Source organism: Chrysemys picta, chromosome 17 (genome assembly GCF_011386835.1).
Source record: "Chrysemys picta bellii isolate R12L10 chromosome 17, ASM1138683v2, whole genome shotgun sequence".
NCBI lineage: Eukaryota > Metazoa > Chordata > Testudines > Emydidae > Chrysemys > Chrysemys picta.
In genome coordinates, this window is record NC_088807.1 from 14469907 (window position 1) to 14484777 (window position 14871).

General features: G+C 50.6%; 1 protein-coding gene across 1 annotated transcript in view; it reads right to left on the reverse strand.

The window, feature by feature from the left end:
* Window positions 1–14223: 14223 nt before the first annotated feature.
* LOC135976334 (butyrophilin-like protein 1) overlaps window positions 14224–14871 on the reverse strand; it is a 31054-nt gene continuing 30406 nt past the window's right edge. The window contains exon 7 of the mRNA XM_065571468.1: window positions 14224–14345. Within this exon, the coding sequence (XP_065427540.1) occupies window positions 14269–14345 (77 nt within the window). The 3' untranslated portion in view covers window positions 14224–14268. The remainder of the gene's footprint in view (window positions 14346–14871) is intronic.

The window sequence follows — 14871 nt, forward strand, 5'->3', positions numbered from 1 at the left end:
TGTTGTGTTCAGAATTGCCCCAATGAACTGTATGCACTGCACCGGATCTAACGTGGACTTGGTGTCGTTTACCAACAGCCCCAGTGTGTTGCACGCGGACAGGAGGAGTGTTACGTGATCCTGTACCTGTGACCTGGAGCTGCCCTTGACCAGCCAGTTGTAGAGGTAGGGGAAGATTTTGCCACCCTGACATCTGAGGTAGGCCGCTACCACAGACATACACTTTGTGAAGACCCTGGGAGCTGTGGATAGGCCAAATGGGAGGACAGTAAACTGGTAGTGCTCCTACCCAACCGTGAAGCAGAGGAAACACCTGTGTCCCTCGAATATATGAATGTGGAAGTATGCATCCTGTAGATCGAGGCCACCAGGGATCCAGGGAGTGGATGATGGAGGCCAGAGAGACCATGCAAAACTTGAGCTTTACCATGTACTGGTTCAGGCCTCAGAGGTCCAGGATGGGCCTGAGCCCCGCTTTGGCCTTCAGGATAAGGAAATAGCGAGAGTAGTACCCCTTGCATCAGAACTCCACCGGCACCACCTCCACCACTCCTAAACCAAGGAGCCGCCTCACCTCCTGCTTGAGTAGGCTCTTATGAGAGGGGTCCCTGAAGAGGGACGGGGATGGAGGGTGGGTGGGTGGGGTAGAAATAAACTGGAGTGTATAGCCCCGGGAGACGGTGTTGAGGACCCATCGGTCCAAGGTCAGTTGCAACCATTCTGGGAGGAAAGCACACAACCGGTTGGAGAAGGGACATTTTATTTCATGTGGATCCCTGGTATGAACTGGTAAGTCACCTCCGGGCACCCCGTTAAAACTGGTGCTTTCCCCCCTGTTTGCCCTTAGAGGGCCCAGGCTGGGGCGCAGGCCGGGATTGCCTTTGCAAGTGCTTTTTATAATCCCTTGATTTTTTATAAGAGGGCTCATATCTGGAGTGGGTGGCCTGACTGGGAGCCTGCTGCGGTTTGAACTTGGTCCTGGCCGGGGCCGGGACATAGAGGCTGAGGGTTTTTAATGTCATGCGGGAGTCCTTCAGACCACGTAACTTCATGTCTGTTTGTTCCACAAACAGAGCCTTGCCATCGAACAGAAGGTCCTGTAAGGAATTATGTGGCTCGCTGGACAACCCAGTCAGCAGGAGCCACGATGTTCTCCTCATGGATACCGCGGAGGCCTTGCAGCCATATCCACGGGGTCCGAGGCTGCCTGAAGGGCCATCATGGCAGCAGCCATGCCCTCCTCCACCAGAGCCTTGAACTCCTTCTTATCATGTTCCTGGAGGGAGTCCACAAATTTGGGCATAGAGCCCCACAAATTGAAATTGTATCTTCCCAGCAGTGCTTGGTGGTTCGCCACCCTCAGTTGGAAGCTCGAGGATGAATAAATTTTTCTACTGAATAGATCTAGTTTCCTCGAGTCCTTATTTTTAGGAGTAGGAGCGGGTTGACCTTGCCGCTCCCTATGGTTGACCAGCTCAACCACTAGAGAGTTGTGGGCAGGGTGGGTGTACATGTATTCATGCCCCTTAGCGGGAATGAAATACTTCCGTTCTGCCCTCTTAGAGATGGGGGCAAAGGAAGGTGGGGTTTGCCACAAGGTTTTCGAGATCTTTGCCACCCCTTCATGGAGTGGGAGAGCGACCCTGGCCAGTGCCGAAGCCGAGAGCACGTTGACGAGGAAGTTCGAGGGTTCCTCCAACTCCTCGGCTTGTAGGCTGAGTCTTGATGCCACCCTTTTCAACAGCTCTTGATGGGCTTTTGTGTCCTCCTCTGGGACAGGCGGAGGAGGGGCCGTGATCGCCTCATCTGGGGAGGATGAGGATGGGAGTGCAGTACTCTGAGTCCCCACCGGTGCCACAGGTCCCACCACTTGCTCCCCTTCTGAGTGGAGACCGGGTATGAGCGTTGCACTGACTCTTTTCTGGGAGGCTGAGAGAGGGAGGCCGATGGTCTTTCTGAGGCTCCAGCCACCAAGCGAGCCACCACCAGGGGCTGCGTCGGGGCCCACAGGGCCCATTGGTACTATGGCTCTGGGCAGGGAGCAGGCTGTCCAGCCTGACTAGCCTGGCCCATCAACTGACGACTCCGAAGGGAGGCCAGGCTGGCATATGATCAACTGCTGTCCTGGGACTGGGATGAGTGGTGGCGTTGGGAGTGGTACCGAACGAGAGACCATGATCTCGGCATGTAGGAGTGGGAGTACCATCTGTAGTGGCTGCTCCGCGAATGACTCCGATGGGTGGATCCGCGACGGTGAGGTACCGGCTATCGATGCCTGAGGCTGCGGGAGCGGCGCTGTGGCGGGGACCTCGAGTGAGACGAAGAGCAGGAATGGCGTCAATGTCCATACTGTGAGGGGCTACGGTAGCTTCTCGGCGACAACAACCTCCGGTGCTGTCTGTCCCAGTCACGGTGGGGCATGCTTTCCGCATTGTCTACGTTCCCTCAAGGCGGAGTGGTGCCTGGAACCCCTGCTGGTCAGTACCCAGTCAGACAACCTGGTGGGGGTTGACAGGGACTGGCACAGACTGCGCAAAGGGTGGTCACTGAGTGGGGAACGGCGTCGGGAACATTCCCTTGATCGTGAATAGTACCATCACGGCGGTGACTACGGGGGTCCGAGCGGTGGCTTGCCTCTGGACTCGGGAGCTGACGATGGCGATGCTACCGGTACTGGTAGAGACATAATGTCTCGAGCCACCTGCAGGGCCACCGGCGTGGAGGGCACCCAAATGTGGTCACTGGCATCCTGGGAGGTCGGCTCGGAGTGGGCTGGGCTACTCCTCTCAACTTGAGTTGGAGGCCGCGAGGTCGATGGGGACTGAGAGCTGCCCAACGTGGGTCTAGTCTCTCCCCCGGTCTTGCTCCAGTGCCTTGGTGGAGAAGACCTCTTCTTTGCCTTTTTAGAGTGTCTCATGGACTGAGAGTGGTGCCGACTGGTGGAGGGCACTGTTGGGTTGCCACACACCAATGCCACGGTGCTCGGTTCCGTCTTGGAGTGGTGCAGCGATGTCAGAGTCAGGGCTGACTCCATCAAAATGGCTCTGAGCCAAATGTCCCACACCTTCTTGGTCTGAGGTTTGAAGGATCTACAAATCTTGCAGCAGTCACTGAGATGGGTTTCCCCCAGACAGTATAAACAGTCCGCATGTGGATCACTCACGGGCATAGGCCATTTGCAAGTGTCACACAACTTAAAGCCTGGGTCACAGGGCATGCCCCGATCAGGGTGCACTTAATTAATTATAGCTAAATCTACTTTTTTTTTTAAACTACAGGAACTACTAACTACAAACTAACAGAGTCCAAAGAGGGAAAGCTACAGCACATCTGGAGCAGAGCAGTTCCGAAGCACCTTAACTGGCGGAAAAAAGGAACTGAGGGTGGGGAGAATGCGCAGCTCCCCTTATACCACGCAATGGTGGCGCCTCTCCAGTAGTTGCTAGGGGCGCTCCCCTACGGGTACTGCTAAGGGAAAAACTTCCGGCACCGGTGCATGTGGTGAGCACACACACCTACTGTGGAATATCTTGTGTCTGCTGCAGAGAGCTCATAGCACTGCTGTGGGACTGGGGTGACTCTAATGGGACTCTGATTTTGACACAAACTGTTCACTCAGCCCTGCCCTGCAGTGTCGGTGCTTCTCTATCTGCTCAGCACCATGTTTGTCTGACAGTCACTGCTCAGGGCTCTCTAAGGGAAGGTGGATGATCTTACCAAGCAACTGATGCAGCTCCTGGCGTCCTGGGGAGAGAAGAGGAGACAATGGTGGGTTCAGCTTGGGCTGTTCTGAGCAGAGTGTCATGGCACAGGAGCAATGGAAACTCCATAAAAGTGGGGAGCCCACCTGTAGGCATACCATGGACCCAACCCACTGTGTCACCCTTCCCCTTGAAGCCCTGCACTGTCCCACCCATTTCCCTGAGGCGCCCCCAGGTGCTACCCATTCCCCCTGAAGACCAACCCTCACGCTGCCCCTTCTCTCCAAGCCAGTGCTCTTGCACCACCTCTTTTCCCGAAAACACACCCCTGTGCTATATGAGCATTCCATAAGAATTATTCCAAAATTCCTGGTCCAGCATTGACCAGAGGGCTTCACTTGGCAAGGGACTGATGCCAGATGTCTTGAAGCCTGACCCACAGGGTTCTTCTCACTAGTAAGTTCCAACCCACCACCTACTGACCTGCTGACAGCTACCGGAACTACAAGCTCAACTTTTTGTTTAAACCAAGCACAAGACCAAGATGTTCTCCATGCAAATGGGCTTTTCCCTGCCCAGAACTGCTTCCCTTGTGTTATCTGCTCTGACTCCCTCACTCCGATATCCAGGTAACCTGACCCTGCTGTCTCCTCACAGCTGACTCCTCTTCCACCCACTAGGCATGACTGCCCACAACCTGGTCATGGCACTCGAGCAGAGCTAGCATGAGTCAGCTCCCCGAGCTCAGACGCTCGCTCTCAGCTCCAGTGTAGATGTACCTGATGAGCCAAGGGTGTCAGAACTGACAGGACATGTCAGCCAAACTTGTTAATGAACAACAAGACAAGGTCCCCGATCAGCCCTTAAACAAAGCCCACAAATGACTCTGAGGGCAGCACCTCCAGCTGTTGGCATTTCCAGAAATGAGGGGAGGGAGCATCACACCAGAACACGTGTCACCTAGAGAGGGGCCTGCACTGCTGCAGCCTGTCACCCAGCCTCGAACCTCCTATTTCTAGGCTGGGCAATCCGTTTCTGCTGCTGATTTGCGAAAGTGTGTAACTCCATGGTTAATGGCTGGCAGAAGCTTAGCTGGGAAAGGGCTCCATGGGGCTGTGTGGTACTGGATTTACTCTCCACCACTAAAGACATGGGGTCACATACAGTCTCAGTTCCTAGTGGAACAAGCTGGGTGCTGGGGCCCATCAGAGTGCACCTCACAGAGCCCACACAGAGCACAGAAGGGTTTGGAGGCTCTGTTCATTTGAGGCCCAGACCTAGACTAGGATGGGGGGAAACAGGAGAGGACTGAGAAGCTGAGGGCTGGGATAGCAGGGAAGCTGTGGGAGGGGGGACTGAGGGATGCATACAGACCTGGGGCTGGATGAGAAAGCCCAGGGATACTGCAAATTCTGCAGCATTTGTTACTTCCAAGGGCATGAAGGGATGATCATGAATGAGACTTAAGTCCGTACATTGTACGGGGATTTTTCTTTCTTGTGACAGTGTGAAAGCACAGACACACGTTAAGTAGGGGGTTAGCGAAGTACCTGATTCAAAGGCCTTCCTCTGAGCATCTGAAATAGGGAGAAGAAAAGAGTTAGAGACAGAGACAGGTGCTGAGTGCTGCTTGTGCCCCATAACAACTGGGGTTAGTTACAAACACCCCACAACCACCCCAGGTATAGCAGTCAGATGCTCTGATAGGAGCCAGGCTGTCATTTAGTAAAACACACCAACACACAGCAGACCTGGGATTTACAAAGCATCTAACCTTGATGGAAGATGTGGTTCTGGATGTGGGGTTAGTTACAGACACGCACAGCCTCACTCCTAGTCCCAGCACAGTAGACAGCAGCTTTGATAGGAGTGGGACTGGCAGTTAGTGATACGAGGTTACAAAGCATCTAACCTTGATGGAAGTCATCGATCTGGGTCCCGATACAGCTCTGACATTCTCAACTTTTCCGTCTCTGGGGAATTCCTTTTCTGTGTTACTAACAGCCCTTTGGAGCATCAAAGCTACACACTCCAGGTGTAACTAGGGGATGGACATTAAATAGGAGATGGACATAATTGGAGCTCACATCTGGGATGTGGCCTTAGCAACAAAGCATGGAAACGTGAGTCTGAGTCTGGTCTCTTGCTTGTCTCCACTTGCTCGGAAATGACCCAGAAGAGCAGGTACTGCAGTAGTCATCTATAGAAAGTGGCTGGCCCCATCCTGCTCCATCAGAACAATGTGATTGGCACTGAATTGTCGAAGGCAAGATAACACCTGTCTGTCTATCCAGACAGGTAACCCTGTGTCTGCTGCAGAGAGCTCACAATGCTGCCGTGGGACTGGGGTGACTGTAATGTGATTTGTATTTTTGCCCAAACTTCACTCAGCCCTGCCCTGCAGTGTTGGTGCTTCTGTGTCTGTTCACCACCATGTGTGCCTTGAAGCCTCTGCCCAGGGGCTCTACGGAGGACGTGGATGAACTTACCAATCGTCTCATGCAGTTTGTGGCACTCTGGGGAGACAAGAAAAGGAGACCATCATGGGTTCAGCAAGGGTGGTTTTGAGCAGAGTGAGATGGACTTATTCCAGTCTTTGGGTATATGAACACGGCATCAGGTAGTGAGCTTCACATGCTGGGCAGGCAGATTAGCTGTAGCTCTGCTCAAGCTAGTGTGCTGAAAATTGCAGGGTAGGTGGAGGTAGCACATGCAGCAGCTGGGGCTTGCTGCTCAAGTAGAAGCCTTCTTGGACCCCTGTGTATGTACGCAGATGGCTGTCCCTGTACCCTGGCCACACAGCTGCTGTTAGTGAGCTAGATCAAGCAGAGCCAGTGTGTGTCGGCTACCCGAGCTGGGAAGCTCACTCCCAGCTGCACTGTAGACGTACCAATGAGCCAAGGATCTCAGAACCAAAACTGTTGTAAATGCACAACAGACAAGGTCCCAGATGAGCCCCTAAACAGAGCCCACAAATTTCCCCTGGGGGAAGCCCAGGGCTGGGATAGCAGCGGGCTGCAGGCAGTGGAGGTGTTTGTCCCATGGGGATCCCCTGCACAGCTCAGTTCCTGAGCTCCTACCTGTGACCTGGCATGTCTGGTGTGTGCGAGGACACCATTCAGAGCCCTGGGCAGCACTAAGCAAGGCAGAGCAGCTGACGCCTGGTAGGGGAGAACTGCCTTTCAGGGGGCCCCTCGGTGCCTTGGGGTTTCGTGCTAGTGTATGGCTTGCATGTGCCTAATGCCACCACTAGCTGAAGGTCAGGATTGAGGGTCACCAGCACAGCTGTGGGGCTGGAGAGTCCAGGGCTTGGACACCAGGGGGCTGCAGGTCAGGATTCAGGGGCACTGGCAGAACAGTGTGCATGCGGGAAGTCCAGCATTTGGATAGCAAGGAGTTTCCAGGTCAGAATTGAGCTATATCGACAGCATTGCATGGAGGAAGTTTGCCAAGACTCTCTCGGCCTGCAAGATAGGGAAGTATTCCCATTGTAAGATGGGAAAATCTTAGGCACATAGATGTTAACTGAGTTGTCCAAGGAGACACAGTGAGGCCTTTTCTACATGGGATAATTTTATGTAAGGTGTGGAATGAACCTGGTGCAAAAGGCTGTGTGGAACAACTTATTTTGGCTTAACAGAGGCTTTTTGCACTGATATTAAACCTATGGTGTGAACTAAAACCCATATAGCTATACTAGTGCAGACTCCTGTGTGGTCACTTTCTTTTTGTGTATGTGTCTCTTTTTCAGTTTAAATTAAGTCTACTAGGACCATGTTCAAGTTAAACTGAAGTAAACTCCTCTTAAATCTAAAACTAAACTGTTTTAAATGAACAACAGACAAGGTCCCAGATGAGCCCCTAAACAGAGCTCACAAATGGCCTTGGGGGGGAAGCACCCCCAGCTGATGGCACTGCAGGGAACAAGTGGTGGGGAGCGTCACACCAGAACATGTATCATGTATAGAGAAACCTGCACTGCTGCAGCCTGTCACCCGGTCTCAGACCTCCTATTTCTGTGCCGGGCCCAATCCCTTTTTGATTTGCAAAAGTGTGTAACTCTAGGGTTAGAGGTTGGCACGAGCTTAGTGGAGAAGGGATCCGTGGGGCTGGATGGTGGTACTGGATTTACTCTCCACCACTAAAGACGTGGGGTCATGTACAGTCTCAGCTCCCATAGAGAGCATAGAAGAGTTTGGAGGCTCTATTTATTTGAGGCCCAGACCTAGACTAGAATGGGGGGAAACAGGACAGAACTGAGGAGCCGAGGGCTGGGATAGCAGGGAAGCTGTGGGAGGGGGGACTGAGGGATGCAGACAGACCTGGGGCTGGGGGAGGAAGCCCAGGGATACTGCAAATTCTGCAGCATTTGTTACTTCCAAGGGCAGGGCAGGATTATCATGAAGGAGACTCAAATCCATACATTGTACAGGAGATTTTTATTTCTTGTTACAGTGTGAAAGCACAGACACACGTTAAGTAGGGGGTTAGTGGAAGTACCTGATTCAAAGGCGTTCCTCTGTGTATCTGAAATAGGGAGCAGAAAAGAGTTAGAGACAGACAGGTGGAGTGTGATGCTGTGTGCCCCATAACGACTATGGTTAGTTACAGACATCCCACACAGCGTCACTCCCAGCACAGGAGCCAGCAGCTTCAATAGGAGCGGGGCTGGTGGTTAATCATATCCACCAACACCCAGGAGCCCTGGGATTTGCAAAGCATCTAACCTTGATGGAAGATGTGGGTGTGACGGGTTGGGTCACAGAAACCCCCTTGGCACTGCCACCTGATGTGCTGGGACTATCTCTGAGTCTGTTTTCCCTGCCAGCTTGGGACTTCAGTACCTTGCCTTGTTTGAGTCAGACATGCTTGCTTGCTGCAAACACAGACCCAGGTCTGAACCATGTCCCCAACAAGCTGCAGGCTTAACTGAAAACAACTTAAGAAGTGCTCCTTTCTCCAACACTCAGATAGCCAGCTCCCAATGCTGTCCAACCCCCAAATGAATCTGTTTTACCCTGTATAAATCTTATATAGGGTAAACTCGTAAATTGTCCGCCCTCTATAACACTAATAGAGAGATTCATAGATTCATAGATTCTAGGACTGGAAGGGACCTCGAGAGGTCATTGAGTCCAGTCCCCTGCCCGCATGGCAGGACCAAATACCATCTAGACCATCCCTGATAGACATTTATTTAACCTACTCTTAAATATCTCCAGAGATGGAGATTCCACAACCTCCCTAGGCAATTTATTCCAGTTTTTAACCACCCTGACAGTTAGGAACTTTTTCCTAATGTCCAACCTAGACCTCCCTTGCTGCAGTTTAAACCCATTGCTTCTGGTTCTATCCTTAGAGGCTAAGGTGAACCAGTTTTCTCCCTCCTCCTTATGACACCCTTTTAAATACCTGAAAACTGCTATCATGTCCCCTCTCAGTCTTCTCTTTTCCAAACTAAACAAACCCAATTCTTTCAGCCTTCCTTCATAGGTCATGTTCTCAAGACCTTTAATCATTCTTGTTGCTCTTCTCTGGACCCTTTCCAATTTCTCCACATCTTTTTTAAAATGCGGTGCCCAGAACTGGACACAATACTCCAGTTGAGGCCTAACCAGAGCAGAGTAGAGCGGAAGAATGACTTCTCGTGTCTTGCTCACAACACACCTGTTAATACATCCCAGAATCATGTTTGCTTTTTTTGCAACAGCATCACACTGTTGACTCATATTTAGCTTGTGGTCCACTATAACCCCTAGATCCCTTTCTGCCGTACTTCTTCCTAGACAGTCTCTTCCCATTCTGTATGTGTGAAACTGATTTTTCCTTCCTAAGTGGAGCACTTTGCATTTGTCTTTGTTAAACTTCATCCTGTTTACCTCAGACCATTTCTCCAATTTGTCCAGATCATTTTGAATTATGACCCTGTCCTCCAAAGCAGTTGCAATCCCTCCCAGTTTGGTATCATCCGCAAACTTAATAAGCATACTTTCTATGCCAATATCTAAGTCGTTGATGAAGATATTGAACAGCACCGGTCCCAAAACAGACCCCTGCGGTACCCCACTCGTTATGCCTTTCCAGCAGGATTGGGAACCATTAATAACAACTCTCTGAGTATGGTTATCCAGCCAGTTATGCACCCACCTTATAGTAGCCCCATCTAAATTGTATTTGCCTAGTTTATCGATAAGAATATCATGCGAGACCATATCAAATGCCTTACTAAAGTCTAGGTATACCACATCCACAGCTTCACCCTTATCCACAAGGCTCATTATCCTATCAAAGAAAGCTATCAGATTGGTTTGACATGATTTGTTCTTCACAAATCCATGCTGGCTGTTCCCTATCACCTTACCACCTTCCAAGTGTTTGCAGATGATTTCCTTAATTACTTGATCCATTATCTTCCCTGGCACAGAAGTTAAACTAACTGGTCTGTAGTTTCCTGGGTTGTTTTTATTTCCTTTTTTATAGATGGGACTATATTTGCCCTTTTCCAGTCTTCTGGAATCTCTCCTGTCTCCCATGATTTTCCAAAGATAATAGCTAGAGGCTCAGATACCTCCTCTATTAGCTCCTTGAGTATTCTAGGATGCATTTCATCAGGCCCTGGTGACTTGCAGGCATCTAACTTTTCTAAGTGATTTTTAACTTGTTCTTTTTTTATTTTATCTGCTAAACCTACCCCCTTCCCATTAGCATTCACTATGTTAGGCATTCCTTCAGACTTCTCGGTGAAGACCGAAACAAAGAAGTCATTAAGCATCTCCGCCATTTCCAAGTTTCCTGTTACTGTTTCTCCCTCTTCACTAAGCAGTGGGCCTACCCTGTCTTTGGTCTTCCTCTTGCTTCTAATGTATTGATAAAAAGTCTTCTTGTTTCCCTTTATTCCCGTAGCTAGTTTGAGCTCATTTTGTGCCTTTGCCTTTCTAATCTTGCCCCTGCAGTCCTGTGTTATTTGCCTATATTCATCCTTTGTAATCTGTCCCAGTTTCCATTTTTTATATGACTCCTTTTTATTTTTTAGATCATGCAAGATCTCGTGGTTAAGCCAAGGTGGTCTTTTGCCACATTTTCTATCTTTCCTAACCAGCGGAATAGCTTGCTTTTGGGCTCTTAATAGTGTCCCTTTGAAAAACTGCCAACTCTCCTCAGTTGTTTTTCCCCTCAGTCTTGATTCCCATGGGACCTTACCTATCAGCTCTCTGAGCTTACCAAAATCTGCCTTCCTGAAATCCATTGTCTCTATTTTGCTGTTCTCCCGTCTACCCTTCCTTAGAATTGCAAACTCTATGATTTCATGATCACTTTCACCCAGGCTGCCTTCTACTTTCAAATTCTCAACGAGTTCCTCCCTATTTGTTAAAATCAAGTCTAGAACAGCTTCCCCCCTAGTAGCTTTTTCAACCTTCTGAAATAAAAAGTTGTCTCCAATGCAGTCCAGGAATTTGTTGGATAGTCTGTGCCCCGCTGTGTTATTTTCCCAACATATATCCGGATAGTTGAAGTCCCCCATCACCACCAAATCTTGGGCTTTGGATGATTTTGTTAGTTGCTTAAAAAAAGCCTCATCCACCTCTTCCACCTGGTTAGGTGGCCTGTAGTAGACTTCTAGCATGACATCTCCCTTGTTTTTTACCCCTTTTAGCCTAACCCAGAGACTCTCAACACTTCCGTCTCCTATATCCATCTCTACCTCAGTCCAAGTGTGTACATTTTTAATATATAAGGCAACACCTCCTCCCTTTTTCCCCTGTCTATCCTTCCTGAGCAAGCTGTACCCATCCACACCAACATTCCAATCATGTGTATTATCCCACCAAGTTTCAGTGATGCCAACAATGTCATAGTTGTATTTATTTATTAGCACTTCCAGTTTTTCCTGCTTATTGCCCATACTTCTCGCATTTGATATTCACAGCTCTTTGTGCCCCGGGTATTAATACTTACTCTGGTAAAAGTAAAAAGTGATTTTATTAAATACAAGAATTAGGATTTAAGTGGTTCCAAGTTCACTCAGCTCTGCCCTGAGGTGTCGGTGTTTCCTTATCTGCTCAGCACTGTGTGTGTCTGAGAGTCACTGCTCAAGGCTCTCTAAGGGAAGGTGAATGATCTTACCAAGCTTCTCACGCAGCTCCTGGCACTCTGGGGAGAGAAGAGAAGGAGATTGGTGGGTTCTGCGTGTGTTGTTCAAAGCACAGTGATGTGGGGGTTTTCCAAACTCTGGGCACATCTACACTGCCATGGGAGCAAGGTTCCCAGTTTGGGCAGGCAGACACATGTTAGCTCTGCTCAAGCCAGTGAGCTCAAAGCAGCAGGGTAGCCAGTGTCAGACCCGCTGACGTGGGGTGGGGGACAAAGGGGGCAATTGCCCAGCAGCCCGGGCTGTGGCGAAGGCAGCCATTCAGGCATGTGGAAGCCCTGATCATGCCAGAAGAGCGCCCATTGACCATTCTGCCCTGCGGCCTGGAAGTGCTGGCCATGGGTAGCACATGCAGCAGCTTGGGCAAGCTGCTCAAATACAGACCCACTCAGACCCCCTGGGTATGGACTCAGGAGGCTACCCTTAGCCATTGCCCCTGATATCCTAGCCACACTGCTATTGTCAGTGCACTAGTTCAAGCAGAGCTAGTATGTGTCTGGCTACCTGAGCTGTGTAGACGTATCCAGTGAACCAAGGGTCTCAGAACTTACAGGACACATCAGACAAAACTGCTGTTAATGAATAACAGACAAGGTGCCAGATCAACCCCTAAACAGAGCCACAAATTGCCATTGGGGGCAACTGATGGCACTGCATGGAATGAGGGGACACAGCGTCACACCAGAACATGTATCATGTAGAGAGAGGCCTGCACTGAGATTCTCGCTCCCAGTTACAGTGTAGATGTACTTGATGAGCCAAGGGTGTCAGAGATGACAGGATGTGTCAGAAAAAACTGTTGTTAATGAACAACAAGACAAGATCCCAGGTAAGCCCTTAAACAAAGCCCACAAATTGATATTAGAGGCAGCACCTCCAGCTGCTGGCACTGCCAGGAATAAGGGGAGGGAGCACCACACCAGAACATGTGTAATGTAGAGAGAGGCCTACACTGCTGCAGCCTGTCACCTGGCCTCAGACCCAGGGCCGGCTCCAGGGTTTTTGCCGCCCCAAGCAGCCAAAAAAAAAAAAAAAAAAAAAGCCATGATCGCAATCTGCAGCAGCAATTCGGCGGGAGGTCCTTCGCTTCGAGCGGGAGTGAGGGACCGTCCGCCAAATTGCCGCCGAATAGCTGGACGTGCCGCCCCTCTCCAGAGTGGCCGCCCCAAGCACCTGCTTGCCAAGCTGGTGCCTGGAGCCGGCCCTGCTCAGACCTCCTATTTCTGAGCTGTGAAATCCCTTTGTGGTGCTGATCTGCAAAAGTGGGTAACTCTAGGGTTAGTGGTTGGCAGGAACTTAGCTGGGGCAGGGCTCCGTGGAGCTGTATTGCACTGGAATTTCCATCCACCCCTAGATACATGGATCAGGTCCTGCCCCAGCTCTTGTGAAAACTGTGGGTGGTGGGGCACATCAGAATGCACCTCACAGAGCCCATATAGCCCATATAGAGTGTACTAGTGTTTGGGGGCTCTGTTCATTTGGAGCTCAGGCCTAGACTAGGATATGGGGAAACAGGACAGGACTGAGGAGCTGAGGACTGGGAAAGCAGGGAAGCGATGGGTGGAGACTGAAGGATGCCAACAGAGCAGGGCTGTGGGAGGCAGCCCAGGTCTGGGATAGTGGGGTGGGGCCAGTGCAGGCAATGGTGGTGCTTCTCCTATGGGGACCCCTTGCAAAGCTCAATTCCAGGATCTCTTCCACTGACCTTGCACATATGCTGTGTGCGAGGGTGGTGGTGGACGTAACAGAACTGGACAGGATTGAGGAACTCTACTCTGGGCTGATGTAGCAGGGAGGCAGTGGGTGTGGATTGAGGGGCATTGGTGGTGCACTGGTGCTGTGGGGACGCAGGGAGGCAGTGAGTGAGCACTATTGGGCAGTGGCAGAGCTATGTGGAAGTGGGGAGCCCAGCATTGGGATAGCAGCCATTTTGCAGGTTAGAACTGAGATATAACCACAGACCTGCATGGAGGAAGTTTGCCCAGCCCCTTACTCAGGGCTTGTTTATACAACCCTGTAGTTCGGCCTATGAGGATGTGATTTGCAGCACACACTGAAGTGCTGCACTGTAACTGAACAATAAACAGTACCTAGTTGGTCCTCTTAAGATATGACTATGGAAATGTAACCTAGGAACCTTTCAGTTCACACCCACTGCATCCACACGGGGTTGTTAGTTACCAGGCAACACTTTGGTGTGCATTGGTATTCACACCCCTTTAATCTGAACTGGTGGGCAGTGTAGACATAGTCCGAGTCCTGCCATTCTATATGCATTAAGTTCACTCTTTGATGTTGAGGATGATACAGAAATGTGAGCTGCAAACACTGCAGTGTTTGTTTATTTCCATGGCAGGGGGAGATGATCATGAAGGTGACTAAGGTCCATACAGAGCATGTTGTGATATTTCTATCTCATTATACCATGAAAGCGCAGATACACATTGACTGGGTGTTTAGCCAAGTACCTGCTTCCAAGGTCTTCTTCTCAGTCTCTGAAATGTGGAACAGAAAAGCATTAGACCCAGAGACACACACTGGGTGGTGCTGTACACTCCCTAGTGACTGGGGTTAGTCACAGAAATCCCACACCCGCACTCCCAGCCCAGGGCAGAAGCCAGCAGATTTGACAGGAGCAGGGCTGGCAGTCAGTGATATGCACCAACATGCAGGACACATGGGGGAGTTTCTCACTCCTAAGCCCTTGTCTAAACACACACATGAACCAGTTTAAGTAATTAGGTTTCAAAATGCACTTTGAGTTAAACTGGTGCAGGGCTGTGCATAGAGCAGGCCTTGGGCTGATGCAGCAGGGCCACTAGAACCATGGGGCAGGGTCAGTTACTCCACAGCGCCCCCTCTGGCTAGTTACACTGATTGCTAGGGGAGTCCCATCCAGCCCTCCCAAGCTGAAGGAATGGTGGCCACAAAGGGCATGGCAGAGGGCAAAGGAGATGAAAGAGGAGGATCCTCAGGGCTCTTCCGGGTTGCTGTGAGAACTCCAGTCACCGTGCTGGCATG